At 55.9% G+C, this 23107-nt stretch overlaps 1 protein-coding gene across 1 annotated transcript; it reads left to right on the forward strand.

Moving 5' to 3' along the window:
- Positions 1 to 3369: 3369 nt before the first annotated feature.
- Positions 3370 to 5599, forward strand: LOC144279724 (single-pass membrane and coiled-coil domain-containing protein 3-like). Its single transcript, XM_077841332.1, has 2 exons — positions 3370 to 3575; positions 4802 to 5599. The coding sequence occupies exon 2, from the start codon at positions 4813 to 4815 to the stop codon at positions 5476 to 5478; it is 666 nt and encodes a 221-aa protein (XP_077697458.1). The 5' UTR covers positions 3370 to 3575; positions 4802 to 4812; the 3' UTR covers positions 5479 to 5599.
- Positions 5600 to 23107: the final 17508 nt, after the last annotated feature.

Consider the following 23107-nt stretch of genomic DNA (forward strand, 5'->3'; position numbering starts at 1 on the left):
GATTTATCTCCTGGAGCCCCCCCACCCCTGTGACTGAGGCGAAACCAGGACTTGGAAACCAGCCAGACGCGGTTTCCTGGAAACCACGTGGGGGACTGGAAGCCAGCAGCCCCCCCCCCCCCCGCAACAACCCAGCATCCCCCCAACCCAACACCCCCATCCCGCGATTGGCTGCCTTAGCGGTCCTCAGCCTTTCCATCTTCCAGCAGCCTCCTGCTAGCCGGGAGATCCCGCTCCGCCCCTACCCCCCCCCCCAGAGCAGGAGGCAGCTGGAGTGGGGGTCCCCGGGGTCAGTGCCCCCCCCCCAGCAGTCAGGAATCTGGGTTTCTGCAGTGAGGAGTTAGGTGCTTATGAACAATCCCATCACCCCTACCCCCCGCCCCTGAATCCCTTCAGAAAGCCGGCCCTTGTCTCCACCAGTAGCCGCACCAGTGTGTCGTGCGGCCAAGGGACAGCACCGTGCACCCCCGGTTTGGCCAATGTGCTTTGCAGTGGCTGGCGGTTGCACTCCTGGGGCTACCCTCGGGGCGTCCTCAGCGGCAGAGGGGGAAGGTCAGGGCGAGGAGGGTTGTCCCCAGCCCCTTGTTCCCAGCAAAGGCCGGCCTGCAGGGCAGGAGAGGAGGGTGAGGGGCCTTTATTGCCACCCTGGTTATTCTGGACAGTGGCCAACACCCCTGGTTGGGGAATTAGCATCTTCCTTACCTTGGGATATGCCTATTCCTCACATCCCCCTGCTCCAGGCAAGTGCCACCCCGAGAAAGGGAGATCGGGGGGGGGGGGGCAAATGGCAAACAGGACATCGGGAAACTGGGAGGGCTCAGAGAAGAGCGACTGGAAAACCTGCCTGAGAGCCGGAGACTGAAGGAGCCCGATCTACTGAGTTTCTCCCAGAGAAGGTGCAGACGGGACGAGATTCCTGACGATCAATATGTCTGTGGGGAGGAGGTTTTGGGGAGCGAACAGAGGCTGTTTAACCTAGCAGACAAGGGCAGAGCCGGAGCCCATGGCTGGGGGATGAAGTCAGACAAATTCAGACTGGAAATAAGGGGCAGATTTTCTCCCGAGAGGGGAATTAACCCTGGGAATGAGTACCCCAGCAATGGGGCAGAGTCTCCATCCCTCTGAGTCTTTCCATTGAGATTGGGCATCTCTCAAAAACTCTCCTCTAGCTTCAACCCTCAGATATGGGCTTTATGACACTCTGTACCTCAAAGTAGCACCGTGGAACCCCCATATTCACCACTGTCATATAATTTTGATATTGTAGTGGTTCCTCACTCTTGTGTGGGGAGGGAGGCCGCTCCACCTCACTACAGGCAGACAATAATCAGTAGTCTATGGGGAAACTCTGGCACTCGGGGCAGGACACAGCCACAAACAGTCTTGAGCCCACAGCCTTCTGGCTGGTGTAAGCCAACAACACAGCACGGGCCTTTGGGCCAAAAGGTGGGGGTTCAGCCATCACCCCAGGGGTGAGGTCAGTGGCAGAGGGGTAGAGGAACCCAGGCCCACCCTACTCTACCAGGTCCCAGCCCAAAACCCTCATAGCTTCAGCACCAAGCTCCCGGGCTCTCCTTTAATATTTCCCGACCGGCCCCAGGACTGAGGAAGGTGGGACACATTTAGCTCCACCCACCAGGGGGAATGTAGTTGTCCCTCACGCTCCAATTTGGAGGGAGGCCACGCTGCCTCACTCCAGGTATGTTGTGTACAAAGTCTGCCTTGTGAGGTATCATTGTAAAAGCCTTGATCTGTTGAACATTAATATCCTTTTGGGTTGTATGTGCTAGCCTTGTATGGGGAGCTATGAAGTATTGCTATGTGTGTGTTACTGACATACATTGTGAGGTTGGGAACACCCACAACCAGCCTTTTAGTGGCAAGAGAAGGAGTAGCCGTCAATAGGTAGATGGTCATTAAGGGCTCATCAACACCCAACCCACTATCCAAGAGACTCCTTGAAAGAGGCACGTAGGCAATGGAAACTGATTGACCAGTGGGGATTCCCTGACCTCCATATCACAGCAAGGCTCCTTCTAGCATCTTGGAGAAGGTATAAAAGAGGGAGAGTGACATCATCACTTGCCCCCCACCCCCCAATCTCAACACAGGGAAGATTGTCCGGGTAAGACAAAGACTTGGAACTAGGGAGATTGGTCCCAGGCTGGAAGTGAGTCCCAGTCTGTGTACTGAGGAACTGTCACCTGCTTGGACCATCTGCCAGGGTGAGACAGTCCTTGATTTAACTCTTACTTAGATTAAAAGTTTAGGATTTCGAATGGGTGTTTACCTTTTATTTTCTTAAGGTAACACCCTCTGACCTTTTACCTACCACTTATCATCATTTAAAATCGATCTTTCTGTCGTTAATAAATCCGTCTTGTATTTTACCTAAATCAGTGCGTTTTGATTTAAGTGCTTGGGAAATCTCAGCTCAATTTACAAAGGTTGGTATGTGCCCAGTCCACCCTGAGGTAGTGGTGGACTGGGCACTTAAGGAGCCAGCACTACCCAAGGGGGCCTTGAGCCGTGTAAGATGGTACCGTTCTGGGGTGTAGGGCTGGAGCTGGGGGCAATTGGCTGGAGCCTCCCTGTTGTTGGTTCACCAGTGGCTGGGAGACCATTCATGGAACCCAGCCGGGTGTGTCCCCCGGGGCCTGTGGATGCTCTGCACCTGCAGCCCCTGTCAGGGGGTTGTAGTTTGACATCAGCATCCCAGGGTGAGAGGCAGCCCAGGCTGGTGACTTTGAAGGGCTCAGTGGCCCCGTAGTGCAGTTTGCACCCCCAGGAACCTGTCACGGGCCTGAAATCTGCAAAGGGGTGGAGTTAAGGGAGCTCTAGCTCGGCTCCCAAATCAGGGCTGCAGGGAGTCAGAGAGAGGTGAAGGTGACTTCCCTACAGTCATGCCGTGACCTGGGAAGTCCTGACTCCCTGCTCTAAGCCCTTGACCCCACTCCCCTTCCCCAGCGGATGATGGAACCCAGGAGTCCTGACTCTGAGTCTGCCCCCTTTCACCTCTCCCCCTGCACTGTCCAGTTCTGCGATGGGAGAAGCCTGGGGCCTCCCTCCAGGGAGGATGGATGGACTCCGAGTTGCGCTGGTGGAAGCAATTCCCCCGGCGCTTGCAGCCAGGGACTGCCTGGGGCTCGCTGGCTCATGGATTGATTAAATCCTGGATCTTTCCGCCCCTGGTGACTGAGAAGAAAACCGGGACTTGGAAACCAGCCAGACTCGGCTTCCTGGAAACCACATGGGGAACTGGAAATCAGAAGGCACTAAGCAACCAGCTGAGCCCCAGTAGCAGCCCCTTTAAGGACAATGTGACGTCTGCTAGCAGCGTGCTCCTGACCATAGCTGGGCTCCGGGAATGTGGGGAGGCTGACTGGGAAAGTGAAAGCAAGGATCCGCTCTCCTATAAAGGTGAGAGTCCCTGCTCCGCTGTGCACAGAGCGGCCGGGGAGCTGCAGCATCACAGCGAAGGGATCCTCTCTGGAGAGCCCAGGCTGCTGCCCGCGGAGCTGAGTTGATCTGCCCAGGCGAACGGCTCGTCAACTTCCCAGGCGCCCAGCGGGCAGGTAACTCGCCCCACCGGACAGGGCAGAGGAGACACGCATGGGAGCAGGGGTAGTGCCCTGAGAGCCCCCCGGATCGCTAGGTGAACTGAGCCCCTTCTAACAATGGGGTTTCATGCAGCCCCTGGCAAGGTGCTACGTCTAGGGATAAAGAATATCAGTCCCCCACAGGCTGTTGGGGGGGGGGGTGTCCCGACTGTAACCGATGGGGCGGGGAGTTGTGCTTTCCAAGGGGGGACCCTGGTGAGCTGCAACTCTAGGAAGGACCCAGGTGTCCTGGTGGTTCCAGCCTCCTGTGAGCCCCCCAGGGGATGCTGTGGCTAGGCAGGCAAGAGCCACCCTGGGCTGGGGAAACTGGTGAATAGCGAGTAGGAGCTGGGAGGTGGGATCCCCTCCAGATAGCCGAGAGACCCTGACTGGAGACTGCACCCAGCTCTGGGGAGGAGGTGAAAAATGAAACTATTCCCAGGTGCCCCTTGAAGCTGCCCAGCTGCGCACAGCTCCAGCCCTGGCATTTTGTGCAAATTACTTCATGGGCTAATTTGCAGACAGCCAGAAACTGCAGCTTCTGACCCACGGCAGGGTACCCCGGGGCAGCAGAGGGGAGGGAGCAAGTCATGCAACTGCCAAGAACTGGGCAACTCCATGGCTGGGGCAGGGGGTGGCCGGGTAGATGGGGCATGCTGCCGCGCTTCTGGGGTGGATGGACTCGGAGTGCTGGAAGGTGTTGGGGGTGGCGGGGGGCTGGGACAGAGGTCTGGGGAATGTGGGGAGGTAACGTGCGGGAGGAGAATTGAGGGTGTCTGGGGCAGTAGCTGGGACACTGCTGGGGTGAGGGGGATCTCTGGCAATTTAGGCTCTGTTGGGGAGTGGGGCTGAGAGTCCCGAACTTACTTGGGCAGATTCTCCCTGTCCCAGCCGAGGCTCTGGCTGGCTCCTCGCTGCACTTTCCTCCTAAGGCCACGTGGTTTGGTGAGGTGGGGAGCTTTTGGGGGCAGGGGCCCACTGGCCAAGTCCTTCCGCCCTAGAACCTCCAAGGTGTTTAGGCGCAGAACTCCCATGGGTTGACGGGGAATTAGGCACCTAAAGACCTTTGGGGATCGGAGCCCTGGAGACTTTTTTGTTTTAATGGCAGCTGAGTCTCTGCACTAATTAAGCCTGTGATTGGAGGGCGGGGGGCGCAGTGGGGAGTGCTGGCTAACGCCTCCGTCTTCTTCCTGTCCTGGCAGCTCTCTCAAGAATGTCCTGGAGCGATATCCTGTACCCTGGCAACCCAGAGCGGCGGGAGACGGTGGTGCGGTTACACCAGGAGCTGATCAACTGCATAGAGCTCAATTTTGATACCACCAACGAGCTAATTGGAGCCTTAAATGAACACTGTCATTGCAAGTTGCACCCCATTAAGATGAACATGAAGGGCACCATCCGGGACAACTGCAACTTGCTCCTCTCAGCCATCAAGTCCATCCAAGACATTCTGCAGGCCATCGACGCAAGGTTGAAGAGCAACCTGGAGCCAGATCTCTACCGAAAGCTTCACGATTTCCAGGAGACAGATGCCAAGAAGATGCAGATTCTGCGCTCTGTGGCCACGGTGGTGAGCGGGCTCACTGGGGCAGTGGCCATGGGGATCTTCATCAAGCTGGCGTTATCGCAGGTGGTGAGCAGAGTCCTGAGCCAAACGACCATGATCTTGGCCAAGGTTGGTGCCTCCGTGATCGGCGCCGTGGCTGGCATGTTACTGGGCGTGGGTGTCGACGTGATTCTCAGCGCGATCCTGGGTGCCATAGAGAGAGACCAACTGGAAGACAAGATTCAGGAGCTCAAGGCTCTGGTGAGCGAGTTCAAGCCAGCCTCCAAGGAGTATAACAAAACCATCCTGAAGACCATCTGCATGCTGTCATAGCCGGAGGAGAATCAGCTGCTCAGATGACTCCAGACCAAGCTGCAAGTTACCATTTCTTGTAAAAATAAGGCTGTAGGGATCAGATCCCATCTAGCTTGACATAGCCCAGCACCATTAAAGCAGGAACAATAAATGATTCTAGCTCTTACGCAGTGCTTTTCATTAGTAGAGCTTAAAGCGCGTCAGGCTTCATTAATGTCTTTATCCTCCCACCACGTCTGGGCATAGGACAGGGCTATTACCCTCATTCTACAGATGGAGAAACTGAAGCCCAGAAATTCAAAGCACTTAACTTCCATTGATTTCAGAGAAATTGGCTCAGGCTCTCTGCAGACTCAGGCAACGTCACTGATTTCAAGGGAAGCTAGGTGCCTAAAGTGACTTGCCCCAACCCATACAAGAAATCTGTAGTGTAGTAGAGAATTGCCTGAGTTTCCCAAGTCACAGAGAAGTGCCCAACAACCACTGGGCCATCCTTCCCCTCTAGCTGGTGTTTTTCATCTGTAGATCTCCAAGCGCCTCAGTATCAATACCCCAATTGTACATGAGGGAAACTGAGTCACAGACAGGGACTCAGCCAGCAGGCCAGGAATAGCCCCTGGAATAAGATCAAAATAATCCATTTAGACTTTCCCCTGTCAAAACCAACACGTCCCCACCAAACATTTTGATTTTGACTAAACAGCCTTTTCCAACAGAAAACTTTTCTATCAAAAGCTTTATGGCTAGCTCTGTGCCCAGCCCAGGCTGGAGAACCTACCTCAGGGTTTTCTGCTCCAGCCCAGATCTGGGAGTTGAGCTAGAGCAGAGCTCAAAGGTACAATAACTTCCCCAACATTTGCTAGGGTCTGTCAGGTGTTTAAATTCTTCTCTGAATCCGAGACTAGATAGGAGGGGGGATTCCGGGACCATAGTGAGCTGAGACACTCCGGCCTAGGGAACCAGATGGAAAATGTTACGGTCCTAAAGGGCAGTAAATCCATTCTAGAGCAGGGGGGGTCTCCAACTCTTTTTGGGTGGGCCCACTTTGAAAATATTTCAGTTGTGACAACCCCACTCCACCCCCACAAAATGACAGCAAATCACTGGACATACTCAGAGGCAGGGCCATCCTTAGGCACACACAGCATATGAGCTGCATAGGGCACCCCAAAATTTGGGGCACCACCCTCGCTGGCTGCTGCGCGGGCTCCTCTCTGGCCACCCTCCAACATTGGGCCAGTGGGTTTCTCCCCTCCCCTCCACCCACTCACTCCTCAGCCAGCCTGAGGGCTGTGGCTGGAACAGGGCATCACGGGGCCAGGAGCAAAATTTGCATGTGAGTGAGCAGGGGGAGCCAGGCAAGGCTGGGAGCAGAACCGGGGGGATACCTGGAGGCTTGGAAGAGAGTGGGGGGAGCTGAGCTGCAGGGGTAGACCTGGGAATGGGACTTCAAGGAGTGGGGGGAGGCAGAGGTGGAACTGAGCAGGGGATGACTGGGGGGAGCTGGGCCAGGGGCAGGGGAAGGGAGAAGGGGGCAGGCAAGGCTGGGAACAGAGTGGGGGGACACCTGGAGGCTGGGCAGAGTAGGGGGTGAGCCGAGCTTGGGGGCGGGGGGTAGAGCTGGGCACGGGACTTCAGGGAGTGGCAAGCGGAGGAGGAACCGGGCTGGGGGGAACTGGGCTGGGAAGGGAAAAGAGTGAGGCGGGGCGGGGTGGGGGGGGATTCTTTGTCTGGCTCAGTGAGCGAGCAGTGAATGCACTTGGGCCTTCTGGGGAGCAGGGTGGTGGCCCTGGGGGAGCAGCTGTTCCGAGCAGCCCCCCACTGTACCTGGCCCTCTTCTGCCCACGTGCCCTGCCCCACCGGCAACTCCCTGCAATCTCTCTGCTAGTCTCCTTTCCACTCCACCTCCCTCTGCTCTGAAGTTTAAACCCAGACGCCGAGGATCCCCTTTGGACCCTTTCCTCTCCCTTCCCCAGCAGGGATCAGCAGCAGACAAGGGCTGGGAGGAGGGAGCGGGACACACACCACCAGGCTGGGGAGGAAGGAAAGTTAAGGGTGGCGTTTGCTTTTCCTGCCCCATCACAATAGTCCAGGGCCAACAGGAGGAAACTGACTCTCAGACAATGGGAGGAAGGGGACGTATCTGGAGCAGAAAAGCAGCAATCGAGACCTTTTGCATGAAGCATATTCCAGTTACATTATATTCACACTCATTTCATAAAATCATCGAGATTTGCAACGTCACAGGGGCTGCTGGGCATAAGGGGGTGGGGGTACTGGGCAGGGGGGCGCTGAGCGGGGCAGGCTGGCAGCGCAGGGCTGGGTTGGGGGCACAGGTGAGAGGAAAGAGCAGGGTTAGGGTGAAGACGGCACAATGTTTAATAAAGTGCTCATGGCAAGTTTCCAACACTGAGTGTTATGTTTGTGTTGCTAAGAGCAAGTCGGGCACAGGGGCAGCAGTTTACTAATCCTGCGTCGGGCCCCATAAATCCTAAGGACGGCCCTGGGTACAAGAACACATCGGCCCCTCGTAAGATAAGGACTGGATGACAGGACAGTGGGTGAGGAGGTTTTGTTTGAATTAGCTGGTACCAGGAGAAGGGTGGTAATTAACAACATCTGGAGTGTGATACGTAACTCGATTGTATCAATATAGAAAAGGAGAAGTCCTGGAGGGGCATCTTTGAACTGGCTGAGGGGACAGTGTCCTGGTGCCCTGTCTGAGCCTTTACCTTGTGATGGGCACACATGTGTTCGTGTCCCTGTGACCCACTGGACAGGGCACTAGTCTGTGCTTTGCTGACAGTAAATGCGGCTGAGCACCTTTGCCACCGAACCGAGCCTGTGGGCTCTTTATGAATAACACCCAGGCCTGCGGAATCGGGAGCCTCCTTCCCTCCTCGTCCTGCCGACACAGGAATTCCAGGAACAGCGGCGCTGAGCAGCCGTAAGAAATTTAACCCCCTGACCCACTCTCCACAGCCCCTGAACCACTCTCCGCATCCACTTAACCACTCTCCGCAGCCCCTTAACCACTCTCCGCAGCCCCTGAACCACGCTCCGCAGCCCCTGAACCACGCTCCGCAGCCCCTGAACAAATCTCCGCAGCCCCTGAACCAATCTCCGCAGCCCCTGAACCACGCTCCACAGCCCCTTAACCAATCTCCGCAGCCCCTGAACCACGCTCCACAGCCCCTGAACCACTCTTCACAGCCCCTGAACCACTCTTCACAGCCCCTGAACCACCCTCCACAGCCCCTGAACCACGCTCCGCAGCCCCTGAACCACGCTTCACAGCCCCTTAACCACACTCCGCAGCCCCTGAACCACGCTCCACAGCCCCTGAACCACTCTCCACAGCCCCTGAACCACGCTCCACAGCCCCTGAACCACGCTCCACAGCCCCTTAACCACGCTCCACAGCCCCTTAACCACACTCCGCAGCCCCTGAACCACTCTCCACAGCCCCTGAACCACGCTCCACAGCCCCTTAACCACGCTCCGCAGCCCCTTAACCACGCTCCACAGCCCCTTAACCACGCTCCACAGCCCCTTAACCACGCTCCACAGCCCCTGAACCACACTCCGCAGCCCCTGAACCACGCTTCACAGCCCCTGAACCACGCTCCACAGCCCCTTAACCACACTCCGCAGCCCCTGAACTACCCTCCACAGCCCCTGAACCACGCTCCACAGCCCCTTAACCACACTCCGCAGCCCCTGAACCACGCTCCACAGCCCCTGAACCACTCTTCACAGCCCCTGAACCACGCTCCACAGCCCCTGAACCACGCTCCGCAGCCCCTGAACCACGCTCCGCAGCCCCTGAACCACGCTCCACAGCCCCTTAACCACGCTCCGCAGCCCCTGAACCACGCTTCACAGCCCCTGAACCACGCTCCGCAGCCCCTGAACCACGCTCCGCAGCCCCTGAACCACGCTCCGCAGCCCCTGAACTACCCTCCACAGCCCCTGAACCACGCTCCACAGCCCCTTAACCACGCTCCACAGCCCCTGAACCACTCTCCACAGCCCCTGAACCACGCTCCACAGCCCCTTAACCACACTCCGCAGCCCCTGAACCATGCTTCACAGCCCCTGAACCACGCTCCGCAGCCCCTGAACTACCCTCCACAGCCCCTGAACCACGCTCCACAGCCCCTGAACCACGCTCCACAGCCCCTCAACTACCCTCCACAGCCCCTGAACCAGGCTCCACAGCCCCTTAACCACGCTCCGCAGCCCCTTAACCACGCTCCGCAGCCCCTGAACCATGCTCCACAGCCCCTTAACCAATCTCCGCAGCCCCTGAACCACGCTCCGCAGCCCCTGAACCACGCTCCACAGCCCCTTAACCACGCTCCACAGCCCCTTAACCACGCTCCACAGCCCCTTAACCACGCTCCACAGCCCCTGAACCACACTCCGCAGCCCCTGAACCACGCTCCGCAGCCCCTGAACCACGCTCCGCAGCCCCTGAACTACCCTCCACAGCCCCTGAACCACGCTCCACAGCCCCTTAACCACTCTCCACAGCCCCTTAACCACGCTCCGCAGCCCCTGAACCACGCTCCACAGCCCCTTAACCACGCTCCACAGCCCCTTAACCACACTCCGCAGCCCCTGAACCACTCTTCACAGCCCCTGAACCATGCTCCACAGCCCCTTAACCACACTCCGCAGCCCCTGAACCACGCTCCACAGCCCCTGAACCACTCTCCACAGCCCCTGAACCACGCTCCACAGCCCCTGAACCACGCTCCGCAGCCCCTGAACCACGCTTCACAGCCCCTGAACCATGCTCCACAGCCCCTTAACCACACTCCGCAGCCCCTGAACCACGCTCCACAGCCCCTGAACCACTCTCCACAGCCCCTGAACCACGCTCCACAGCCCCTTAACCACGCTCCACAGCCCCTTAACCACACTCCGCAGCCCCTGAACCACTCTCCACAGCCCCTGAACCACGCTCCACAGCCCCTTAACCACGCTCCGCAGCCCCTGAACCACGCTCCACAGCCCCTTAACCACGCTCCACAGCCCCTTAACCACGCTCCACAGCCCCTGAACCACACTCCGCAGCCCCTGAACCACGCTTCACAGCCCCTGAACCACGCTCCGCAGCCCCTGAACCACGCTCCGCAGCCCCTGAACTACCCTCCACAGCCCCTGAACCACGCTCCACAGCCCCTTAACCACGCTCCACAGCCCCTGAACCACTCTCCACAGCCCCTGAACCACACTCCACAGCCCCTTAACCACACTCCGCAGCCCCTGAACCACGCTTCACAGCCCCTGAACCACGCTCCGCAGCCCCTGAACTACCCTCCACAGCCCCTGAACCACGCTCCACAGCCCCTGAACCACGCTCCACAGCCCCTCAACTACCCTCCACAGCCCCTGAACCACGCTCCACAGCCCCTTAACCACGCTCCACAGCCCCTGAACCACGCTCCACAGCCCCTTAACCAATCTCCGCAGCCCCTGAACCACGCTTCACAGCCCCTGAACCACGCTCCGCAGCCCCTGAACCACGCTCCGTAGCCCCTGAACTACCCTCCACAGCCCCTGAACCACGCTCCACAGCCCCTTAACCACGCTCCACAGCCCCTGAACCACGCTCCACAGCCCCTTAACCACACTCCGCAGCCCCTGAACCACGCTTCACAGCCCCTGAACCACGCTCCGCAGCCCCTGAACTACCCTCCACAGCCCCTGAACCACGCTCCACAGCCCCTGAACCACGCTCCACAGCCCCTTAACCACACTCCGCAGCCCCTGAACCACGCTTCACAGCCCCTGAACCACGCTCCGCAGCCCCTGAACTACCCTCCACAGCCCCTGAACCACGCTCCACAGCCCCTGAACCACGCTCCACAGCCCCTCAACTACCCTCCACAGCCCCTGAACCACGCTCCACAGCCCCTTAACCACGCTCCACAGCCCCTTAACCACGCTCCGCAGCCCCTGAACCACGCTCCACAGCCCCTTAACCAATCTCCGCAGCCCCTGAACCACGCTTCACAGCCCCTGAACCACGCTCCGCAGCCCCTGAACCACGCTCCGCAGCCCCTGAACTACCCTCCACAGCCCCTGAACCACGCTCCACAGCCCCTTAACCACACTCCGCAGCCCCTGAACCACGCTTCACAGCCCCTGAACCACGCTCCGCAGCCCCTGAACTACCCTCCACAGCCCCTGAACCACGCTCCACAGCCCCTGAACCACGCTCCACAGCCCCTGAACCACGCTCCACAGCCCCTCAACTACCCTCCACAGCCCCTGAACCACGCTCCACAGCCCCTTAACCAATCTCCGCAGCCCCTTAACCACGCTCCACAGCCCCTGAACCACGCTCCACAGCCCCTGAACCACGCTCCGCAGCCCCTGAACCACTCTTCACAGCCCCTGAACCAATCTCTGCAGCCCCTGAACCACGCTCCGCAGCCCCTGAACTACCCTCCACAGCCCCTGAACCACGCTCCACAGCCCCTTAACCACGCTCCGCAGCCCCTTAACCACTCTCCACAGCCCCTTAACCACACTCCACAGCCCCTTAACCACGCTCCACAGCCCCTGAACCACGCTCCACAGCCCCTTAACCAAGCTCCGCAGCCCCTGAACCACTCTCCACAGCCCCTGAACCACGCTCCACAGCCCCTTAACCACGCTCCGCAGCCCTGAACCACGCTCCGCAGCCCCTGAACCACGCTCCGCAGCCCCTGAACCACCCTCCGCAGCCCCTGAACCACGCTCCACAGCCCCTGAACCAATCTCCGCAGCCCCTGAACCACGCTCCACAGCCCCTGAACCACGCTCCACAGCCCCTGAACCACCCTCCGCAGCCCCTGAACCACGCTCCACAGCCCCTGAACCAATCTCCGCAGCCCCTGAACCACGCTCCACAGCCCCTGAACCACGCTCCACAGCCCCGTCCCACTGCTAGGAAATGAGATCGGGGAAATGAGAGCGGAATGGCAGCGACACCAGAGCTATGGGGATGGCAGAGTTTCATTAATTGCACACCCCCAGCCCCCCATCGCCTCTGCCCCCCAAGTCCAACTGCTGCTCCTCCTGCAGGTCTGGGTGGGTCTTCTCCCCCCTCCCACTGCTCTCCCCAAACACTCCTCTGCCTCCTGCGGGGAGGGGGAGAGAGCTGCCTGTCTCCCGCAGCAGCTCTGATTGGCTGCCCTTCCCCAGGAGGTGAGGCAGTGGGTATTTCTGATGGAGCAACAGTGACACCTGGTGGCCAGTCTGGGTAACGTTTCCTTCATTAGAACAGCAGTGACACCTGGTGGCTAATTAGAGTAATGCACAGAGTGTATTTTCTAGGTGGAACAGCAAGGACTGTGCATTGCATGTTACAGCTGCTTCATTAAGTAATAAAATCTGAATGTAGAGCGGGAGCACAGGGAGCCAGGACTCCTGGTTTCCACTGTGAGCTCGATGTCTGCAGCTGTTGTGCAATCTTGAGCAAGTCACTTATTTTCTCTGTGCTGTGAAAGGGGGAATCATGCTCCTTTGAGGTCTGTGGCACAAATCCCGCCAGCTCCACTGGGAGCAGCGCTGTGCCCGAGAGGGCTGACAGGGTTAATTCGTATGTAGAAAGCTCTGTGGTGAAAGGCTCAGGAGGGAAGAGTTCATTATTAGGCAGGAATTATGGGGCTGTGGGAGCAAGACAAACAGTTCACAAGACGGTGAGAAATCGGGTGTGAGGAGATGGGACCTTAATTTTGTCTTATGATTGAAGAACAAACCTGAGTACACGACCGGGAGATTCTTCCCCTGAGACTCAGGCCGGTTTCTGTGATTCCCGGACCAGCCTGGACTCTCTCCAAGGTCCGATCCCGACCTCATCCCCCGGGGATCCGAGCACTCTCCGGTCGGGTGCTAACTGAGGTGACGGACGTCTGTCACGTTGATTCGGTGCCTCTCATCCTCTCTCTGCGCTGTGCGTGCAGTGGGGTGGTTTGTTCTGGGAGGTGTCACAGGCTGGCCGGCCCTTTGAGGCAAGCCAAGCTCAGCCTGGCCTGTGAGCTGGCAGCTAGCCCCCCGCTGGTGGTGATAGGGCGACTTAATGATAATTAGTGACCCCAGCTGGGCCAGGGCCAGGAGAAGACGATACAAGGGAGGGGGAACCCAGTTAGGGGCAGACCCAGGGGGGAGGAGTGGGAGCCCTGGGGTCTGAAGTCCATGAGAGAGGCAGGTACCAGAGGGAGCTCTCTGCTGGCTTCTGCTGGAGGGCAAAGGGACTGAGTGAGGCCGCAGCTCGTTTACATATCAAGTGTGGATGGTTTGGGGACACTGGGGTTAAATGTAGCTACTTTTTATACTTGGGCTGATACTCTGGAGAGTTCCCTGGTGGGAACCAGCTGGACAAAGCCTGAACAGTGACTGGGTTCAGGGTCTACGTTCACCTAAAGACTCTGGTGCAGACTCCCTGTCCGAGCTGCTGAAATCATCCTAAGAGCCCCAGAACGGCGGAGCGGTGGCAGCGTTAGGTTTAAGCTCCAACTGACGTGTCCCCGCACAGGTTTAAACCCACTTCTGACATCATCAGAGCAGGACGGAGGTTGAGCCCCAGGGACCCTGATTCTCCTGCAGCCACAGACTGTGAGCGAGGGGCTGGGAGGCAGAACAAACTGGATCAGCCGCTCAGGGGCCCATTGGTCGGGGCTGTGACAGATGCGCCCTGAGACAGTAGCTGGGGGAAGGTGTTGAACTGTAAACGTCTGTCCCAGCTCACCCCGTCCTTCCTCTTTCCTCCGTCAACAAAGTTCTTCTGTTGAACCCTCTGTTGACTGTGCTGGCGAGTGGGTGCAGATTTGCCCAGCAAAGGTGCCCCGAGGGGATACAGGTTCCCAGACTACTGGGTGGGGGCTCGAGTCACTGTGAAGGAACTGCAGAGAATCCCCGAAGGTAAAGACCAGACCCTTGTTGCTGGTGTCACGGAGTCACCAGGCGATGCTCTGGAACTACTCCATACGAAGCCAGTCAGGACTCTGGGGGAGCCTCCTCTCTGTGAGCAGACTGTCCCCAGGGCAAGACACTCACACAGCTTTGACCTTCCTGGGGCTGACCTCGGAGTATTCAGCATCCCCTTCCACACCGTGCGCTTCCCACAGCGAGTCCACACAGGCCGGGTCCTGGGGAAGCCAGAGGGGCCTACACCCCAATTCCACAGTCAGGCGTGACTCTCAGCCAGCCAGTAAAACAGAAGGTTTTTTAGACGACAGGAACATGGTCTAAAACAGAGCTTGTCGGTGCAGAGAACAGGACCCCTCAATCAGGTCCATCTTGCGGGGCAGGGAGGCCAGCGCCCCATCTGGGCCTCCCTCCTTTTCCCTAGCCAGCTCCAAAACTGAAACTCTCCAGCCCCTCCTCCGGCCTTTGTCCCTTTTTCGGGCCAGGAGGCCACCTGATCTCTTTGTTCTCCAACACCTTCAGTTGGCACCTTTGCAGAGGAGGGGCCCAGGCCATCAGTTGCCAGGAGACAGGGTGTCGGCCATTCTCTATGCAGACACCATCACACTGGCCCTTTAGGGCTCTGCGACAATCACACCCTTATCCCCCCACCTAGATACTTAAGAAATGCATAGGGGAAACTGAGGCACCCACCCAGTATTCAGCGAAAACATTAAGAACAGTCCCACTTCATCACAGCTGGTGACACTGCTGCTTCAGGGTTTCGCTTCTTCTCCTCACAAACACCCTATGGATGCATTCCTCCGCCCCTTGTTAAACTCCCCAATTAGTGACACTCAGAGGGAAGAGCTCCTGTCTAGTCAGAGCAATGCCCGTAACCCATGGGCCTTTAGCAGTGGTGAAATTCAGAGACACAGGCTCTTAGTCCAAATTAAACGCAAGTTTATTATAATTGAAATATTAAATCATTTCTACAAGACAAGAGGGGCCCGTTCTGGGGGTGTGAAAGGATAGCAGAACTGGACTGCTAATCATTATGAAAACAAAAGCAAATGAATGGGTTATTGAGGAAAGGCGGAGATTGACACGCTGGCTATTGACTGAGGAATAGATATGGCCAAACCAGCCTCAGTGTATCCGAGTCTCCAACTGCTCAAATGAAATTGTTCAATATGGGAAACTGTTGAAAAATTCACAATACCATTTGATTGCATCACTGTGTTTGTGACCAATAATGCCATGTACCTGGGGAAAACTTAGGATTGAGGTTTGAAACCTTTGCTTTAAAATGTTGTACACCTTACATGTATGGCATATTTGCTTAACGTTGTGGGCGATCTGTGGCAACAGATACTTTTGAAAGTTAAGGAATTAGTTGTGGTTACACAATGTGCTTTCAGTGCCTGCCCTGCAAGAAAAGCCTGGTTCTGCATGTTTCTAATGGAAAGAGGGAAAAGTCCTTCTGTCCCACCAACCCCACAAGAACTGGAACAGCTGGTTCAGTGTTTCTCTTTATCACAGTGAACACACTGAGGATCCAGTTTCATTTTTTACAGAGGAGAATGGTCACAGAAGCAGTTCAAGTGTTCAAGAGAGTGTTGATCTTTGCCAATCCGCAGCAGTCGCTGAAGAACTCCCGGCTCTAAAAGAGTTTCCACCTTGAATCAGGAACACGCTTCCAGCTTATGAAGAGCCCACAGTTCATGAGCTTGCCTTGTGGGCAGAGACCTGCTCTGAAACTTGCCAGCACCCGACGGCAAAACCAACACTCTTGGAAAGCTCAAACAAGGAAAAGTCAGACACGGTCACTGATTGAACCTTCCGCTTTTGCCAACCTAGTGCCGCTGTCTTCATGGCATGCTATGTACGTGAGTCAAATCAAGTCAAATACCTTGACATTTGCGAGACCACAGTGTTTGGAAATAGACCCCTGCTTGAAGAGAACTTTGCAGCACAGACAGAATGTCGGTCTTACTGGGAGCAGTTCAAGAATTGAGGAACGAGGACGTTTTGCCGCTTTTACAGATCCAGGCTAACACGGCTACCCCTCTGAGGCTTGACTTCCTGTTCTGGAGAAGCACGAAGGACACATTTCCAGCTCTGCCAGAAGTTGCCCTGCGATGCTTAGCAGTACCTGGCTACAGAACGCTCCTTCTTGTCTTATACAAATGTGCTTGGGGACAACAGACGCCGCATAAAAAATAACACTTTACCAACCTGTAACTTGTTACACGGTTGCAAAAGGCCCTTTACTAAAAAGAATCCGTTATATTTGTTATATAGTTTTCGCTATTTTTGTTTGAAAAATGATTGCACGGTATGCATCTATCACTTCAAAATAGTTTACTTTGAAAAGGAAATGAAAGCTGTTGCATGAACATTGTTTCGTGTAAATGTGACACTGGAATACTTTATTGTTAAATTGTTACACGTTTTGTTGCCGTGACCGTACCCTGATTTTGTACCTTTTTACCATGACTGTTCTGTGAATTTTGCCTAATTTTACCATGACAAAAATCCTATCCATAACTATTATCGATCTTACAGCAGCACCAGGGGCTCCCAGTTACACACTCATGCTCACAGAGTTATAGATTGTAAGGCCAGGAGGGACCCTTGTGGTCCTCTGGTGGGACCTGGGTCAGAGAGTCACAGGTCAGTGCCCCACAGTGCTCAGTGCGATACAAACCCATAACACAGGGAGATGATCCATGTCCCGTAGAAGTTACAGAAACAAAACAACAGGTGGGTACTGTGACAGTGCACCCCATATTCTGCACACGGGAGCAGAATTCACACCCGGAAGAGCAAAAGTGTTTAGCTCTCAAAACAGGCATCACATGCCTAACCGCTGAGAGGCCCGGAGGGTTTATAGCCGCGATTTGGAGATCATGGGGCAGGGGCGCCGGAACAGGGAGGGCCGGTGGCCATGGCGCTCCCTCTTTTTACCGGCTATAAGGATGAGCAATGGGAGCGGGTGGTTTTGTAGAGCTCTTGGGGGGAAGAGGCAGTGTGGGAGCGGAGCCTGGGGGGAAGGGGTGGTGTGAGGTCAGGGGTTTGTGGAGAAGGGGCACGTTTGGGGCAGGGCCTCAAGGGAAGGGGGTGACGTGGGGGGGCCTCAGGGAAAGGGACAGTGCGAGGGCAGGGGCTCAGGGGGAAGAGGTGTTGGGAGGGTGGGGCCACAGTTCAGGCACCGGTGGGGGCCCCCCCCGGTTAGGAAGCTTCCGCAGCACCTGTGTGAGGTGGATGTTTCAGCTGTTGCCGGCACCCAGTGCCGAGAGGCTGAACAACAGCTTGAGTTGGTTCGTTACCCGGTGTGCTGCACCCAATAATCACAACGGAGTGGAGAAGCAGAAAAGTTTATTTGCAGCTGCAAAAAGGTACAGGGAGAATAAAATCTCAAATCCTGCACACAGAGCAGGAAGTTACACAGGCTTTTATACATCCTTTTTCCCAGCATACTCATCCAATAGCAAGCTGCCCCAAGTATCCATATAGCCAGCCAATCCAGTTCCCAGCTAGTTCCCTGGTTCTCTGTAGCATTTGTTAAACTATACATAAAGCTGCTTTATTCAGCATTGTTCTTCCATATCTCCCCTGTTTGGCCTTGCTTAGTTTCAGGCAGTCTGACTCTGCAACATACTGTTGCAGATTCTCAGCATAACTGCTGTGTGTGCCTCCAGGCGGGGGGGCCAAGGACACTTGGGCCTAGTACGCAGAGCTGCTGCGAGTGCCTCCAGGCAGGAGGGGGGGCCAAGGACACCGGGGCCTAGTGCAAGGGGGCTTCATCGACACTCGTGGTCTTCCATCCCCTCGAGTTACCTAGTGGCCATGCCCCAGTGTCCCCAACACAGCCGTCAGACATAACACCCAGGTCCTGAGTTCAAATCCACCCCAGGGCTGAGCTCCGAAAAGAAACGGGAAGCTACACGAGCAGTAATTCTTCTGCTCTGCTCACCCGTGTCAGAGCGACAACGTGCCTGGCCTGCCTCAGGATTTCACGTTAACACCCCCCTTTTCCTCGAATGCAGACAAAGCCCTCGCTTTCTCCCAAAGCCCTGAAGTGTGTGAGTCCCTGCTGCGAGGGGTGAGTGCTGCTGTGTGTGTGTGTGTGTGTGTGTGTGTCCCTGCTGCGAGGGGTGAGTGCTGCTCTGTGTGTGTGTGTGTCCCTGCTGTGTGGGGTGAGTGCTGCTCTGTGTGTGTGTGTGTCCCTGCTGTGTGGGGTGAGTGCTGCTGTGTGTGTGTGTGTGTGAGTCCCTGCTGCGAGGGGTGAGTGCTGCTGTGTGTGTGTGTGTGTGTGTCCCTGCTGTGTGGGGTGAGTGCTGCTGTGTGTGTGTGTGTCCCTGCTGTGTGGGGTGAGTGCTGCTGTGTGTGTGTGTGTGTGTGTGTGTGTGTGTGTCCCTGCTGTGTGGGGTGAGTGCTGCTGTGTGTGTGTGTGTGTGTGAGTCCCTGCTGTGTGGGGTGAGTGCTGCTCTGTGGGGGTGTGTGTGTGTGTGTGTGTGAGTCCCTGCTGTGTGGGGTGAGTGCTGCTGTGTGTGTGTGTGTGTGTGTGTGTGTCCCTGCTGTGTGGGGTGAGTGCTGCTCTGTGTGTGTGTGTGTGTGTGTGTGTGTGTGTCCCTGCTGTGTGGGGTGAGTGCTGCTGTGTGTGTGTGTGTGTGTGTGTGTGTGTCCCTGCTGTGTGGAATGAGTGCTACTCTGTGTGTGTGTGTGTGTGTGTGTGTGTGTGAGTCCCTGCTGTGTGGGGTGAGTGCTGCTCTGTGTGTGTGTGTGTGTGTGTGTGTGTGTCCCTGCTGTGTGGGGTGAGTGCTGCTCTGTGTGTGTGTGTGTGTGTGTGTCCCTGCTGTGTGGGGTGAGTGCTGCTCTGTGTGTGTGTGTGTGTGTGTGTGTGTGTGTCCCTGCTGTGTGGGGTGAGTGCTGCTCTGTGGGGGTGTGTGGGGGTGTGTGGGGGTGTGTGTGTGTCCCTGCTGTGTGGAATGAGTGCTACTCTGTGTGTGTGTGTGTGTGTGTGTGTGTGTGTGAGTCCCTGCTGTGTGGGGTGAGTGCTGCTCTGTGTGTGTGTGTGTGTGTCCCTGCTGTGTGGGGTGAGTGCTGCTCTGTGGGGGTGTGGGGGTGTTCTCAGTACACACTCTCACCCCCTGATTCCACGGTGACATTTAGGGCTGTGTGTCCACCTGGAACTGCGCGGGGGGGGGGGGGGGGAGAAGAGGGATCTAGGCCCCACTCTGCCCCTCCCCTATTACCCCCCACAGCCAGCTGGGGTGAGGCCCGGCCCTGCTTCCTCAGCCAGCTGCTGCTTTCACTGATCAGGAGCGAGCCAGGGCCTGAGCGAGGGCCGCAGGAGAGAGCCGGGGGCCCAGCCAAAGGCAGGCAGGGGAGGCCCCCGCACAGAGAGGGGGCGGCAGGAAGAAGGGGAGCGAGGAGCCCACAGACGGTGAGAGAGCAGCTGAGACACTGCGGGCAGGACGGGGTGAGCCGTGTGCCCACAGATTGCTGCCCCTTCCCAGGGACCATCAACCCCCACCTGAGCGCAGCCCAGCCTGGGGGACGGTAAGAGATTCCCCCTGCTTGGGATTTTCCTGCCCCCCTCCCCGCCTCGAATGCCCCCTGCACGCACACACCCCTTAGTGCTCAGTTGCAGTGTTGCCAATTTAGCCATATTCCAACCCCCCTGTACACTGGCACATCCCCTCTCCTGTCAATTCCTGGGGAACACCCGGCCCCTGGGCCCCCTTCGCGCCTCCCCTGGTGTGGCTGCAGTTCGGGGCTGTGTTTGGGGCAGCTGCTAAGCCGCCCTGCAGAAGAACTCCTGCTGGGGATGGTGTCCGGCCTGCATGCATCTGCGTTTTTCACCTGCAAAAGCTGTGGCTGAAAAGACTGTGCCCATTCCTCAGACTCTCCCTTGGCATCAGTAGAAATAGCTGGGCCGCAATGCCGGTGTCCTCTGTTCCTGTGCGCCGAGCTGGGATGGGGTCCGAGAAAGCCGTGTGCTCCCCGTCTTCCTGCCAGGCCTTTTGGACGAGCGAGAGCGGCTGCAGGGCTCCCCACGGCTCCTCTGACCTAGAGAGCAGCCAAGAGAGAAGGCTGGGTCTGCGCATGGCTCTGCCTATTCACAGATGACATATTGTCCCTGTCAGCAGCAGTGTGCTGGGCTGGCTCGAAAATCTCCCCACTCATTTCCAGGAGTTCATGGGAGCTGAGGTCTTGTGAAAATTCTGTGGGGCTGCACAGTGCTCAGATAATGGAGGCCCTGATCTCAGCCAGGATCTGTGCAGGTGACCAGCTTGGGTTAACAGTGAAATCCTTGCTGATCTTAAACACAAAAAAGAAGCTCACAAGAAGTGGAAGATTGGACAAATGACCAGGGAGGAGTACAAAAATATTGCTCGGGCATGCAGGAGTGAAATCAGGAAGGCCAAATCACACCTGGAGTTGCAGCTAGCAAGAGATGTTAAGAGTAACAAGAAGGGTTTCTTCAGGTATGTTAGCAACAAGAAGAAAGTGAAGGAAAGTGTGGGGCCCTTACTGAATGAGGGGTACAACACAGAGACAGAGGATGTGGAAAAAGCTAATGTTCTCAATGCTTTTTTTGCCTCTGTCTTCACGAACAAGGTCAGCTCCCAGACTGCTGCACTGGGTAGCACAGCATGGGGAGGAGGTGACCAGCCCTCTGTGGAGAAAGAAGTGGTTCGGGACTATTCAGAAAAGCTGGACGAGCACAAGTCCATGGGGCCGGATGCGCTGCGTCCAAGAGTGCTAAAGGAGTTGGCTGATGTCATTGCAGAGCCATTGGCCATTATCTTTGAAAACTCATGGCGATCGGGGGAAGTCCCAGACGACCGGAAAAAGGCTAATGTAGTGCCCATCTTTAAAAAAGGGAAGGAAGAGGATCCTGGGAACTACGGGCCAGTCAGCCTCACCTCAGTCCCCGGAAAAATCATGGAGCAGGTCCTCAAGGAATCAATTCTGAAGCACTTAGAGGAGAAGAAAGTGATCAGGAACAGTCAGCATGGATTCACCAAGGGCAAGTCATGCCTGACTAATCTAATTGCCTTCTATGACGAGATAACTGGCTCTGTGGATGAGGGGAAAGCAGTGGTCGTGTTGTTCCTTGACTTTAGCAAAGCTTTTGACACTGTCTCCCACAGTATTCTTGCCAGCAAGTTAAAGAAGTATGGGCTGGATGAATGGACTATAAGGTGGATAGAAAGTTGGCTAGATTGTCGGGCTCAACTGGTAGTGATCAATGCCTCCATGTCTAGTTGGCAGCCGGTATCAACGGGTCCGTCCTTGGGCCTGTTTTGTTCAATATCTTCGTTAATGATCTGGAGGATGGTGTGGATTGCACCCTCAGCTAGTTTGCAGATGACACTAAACTGGGAGGAGAGGTAGATACGCTGGAGGGTAGGGATAGGATACAGAGGGACCTAGACAAATTAGAGGATTGTGCCAAAAGAAATCTGATGAGGTTCAACAAGGACAAGTGCAGAGTCCTGCACTTAGGACAGAAGAATCCCATGCACCGCTACAGACTAGGGACCGAATGGCTCGGCAGCAGTTCTGCGGAAAAGGACCTAGGGGTGACAGTGGACGAGAAGCTGGATATGAGTCAGCAGTGTGCCCTTGCTGCCAAGAAGGCCAATGGCATTTTGGGATGTATTAGTAGGAGCATTGCCAGCAGATCAAGGGAAGTGATTATTCCCCTCTATTCGGCACTGGTGAGGCCACATCTGGAGTACGGCGTCCAGTTTGGGGCCCCCAACTCGAGAGAGTCCAGCAGAGGGCAATGAAAATGATTAGGGGGCTGGGGCACATGACTTATGAGGAGAGGCTGAGGGAACTTGGGTTATTTAGTTTGCAGAAGAGAAGAGTGAGGGGGGATTCGATAGCAGCCTTCAACTACCTGAAGGGGGGTTCCAAAGAGGATGGAGCTCGGCTGTTCTCAGTGGTAGCTGATGATAGAACAAGGAGTAATGGTCTCAAGTTGCAGTGGGGGAGGTTTAGGTTGGATATTAGGAAACACTATTTCACTAGGAGGGTGGTGAAGCCCTAGAATGGGTTCCCTAGGGAGGTGGTGGAATCTCCATCCTTAGAGGTTTTTAAGCTCAGGCTTGACAAAGCCCTGGCTGGGATGATTTATTTGGGGTTGGTCCTGCTTTGAGCAGGGGGTTGGACTAGATGATCTCCTGAGGTCTCTTCCAATCCTAATCTTCTATGATTCTCCCATGATTGCTCTAATTATTTGAACACTGAAAGTTCCCAGAAGCAGGTAAAGCCAAACCTTACACTGGAGTCTCATTTTAATTAAGTGGCATGTTTTGTTTGCGTTTCTTTTATCCCTTCTACAATATACACTGCACCTGTCCTGGCATAATGCACATTCCTCCCACAGTTTAACTCCTATAACATTAGCCATATCAATTTTTACATATGGTGTAACTGTTTTTTTTGTGCTTACAGAGTTTTCATGTACCCTTATCAAAGTGACAGTCTGATTACTCAGTGCCACCTTAAGGCTCAGTGTTTTTAATGTTGCCTTTTTTATTTTGTGCACCTCACCCTTGCTGTTACTCCAGAGGGGCACAGCCTTTTTTAAAAAAAATTATTTTACTACAGCTTTTATTTGCTATTTTGTTACCACAAAACAAATCTAGAATTTCTTCCCATTCTTCTGGTTTTGACTGCCCTGCTGCAGCCATGACTTTGGTCTTTGAGAAGATGTTAT

The sequence above is a fragment of the Eretmochelys imbricata genome, chromosome 24, assembly GCF_965152235.1.
Source record: "Eretmochelys imbricata isolate rEreImb1 chromosome 24, rEreImb1.hap1, whole genome shotgun sequence".
Taxonomy (NCBI): Eukaryota; Metazoa; Chordata; order Testudines; family Cheloniidae; genus Eretmochelys; species Eretmochelys imbricata.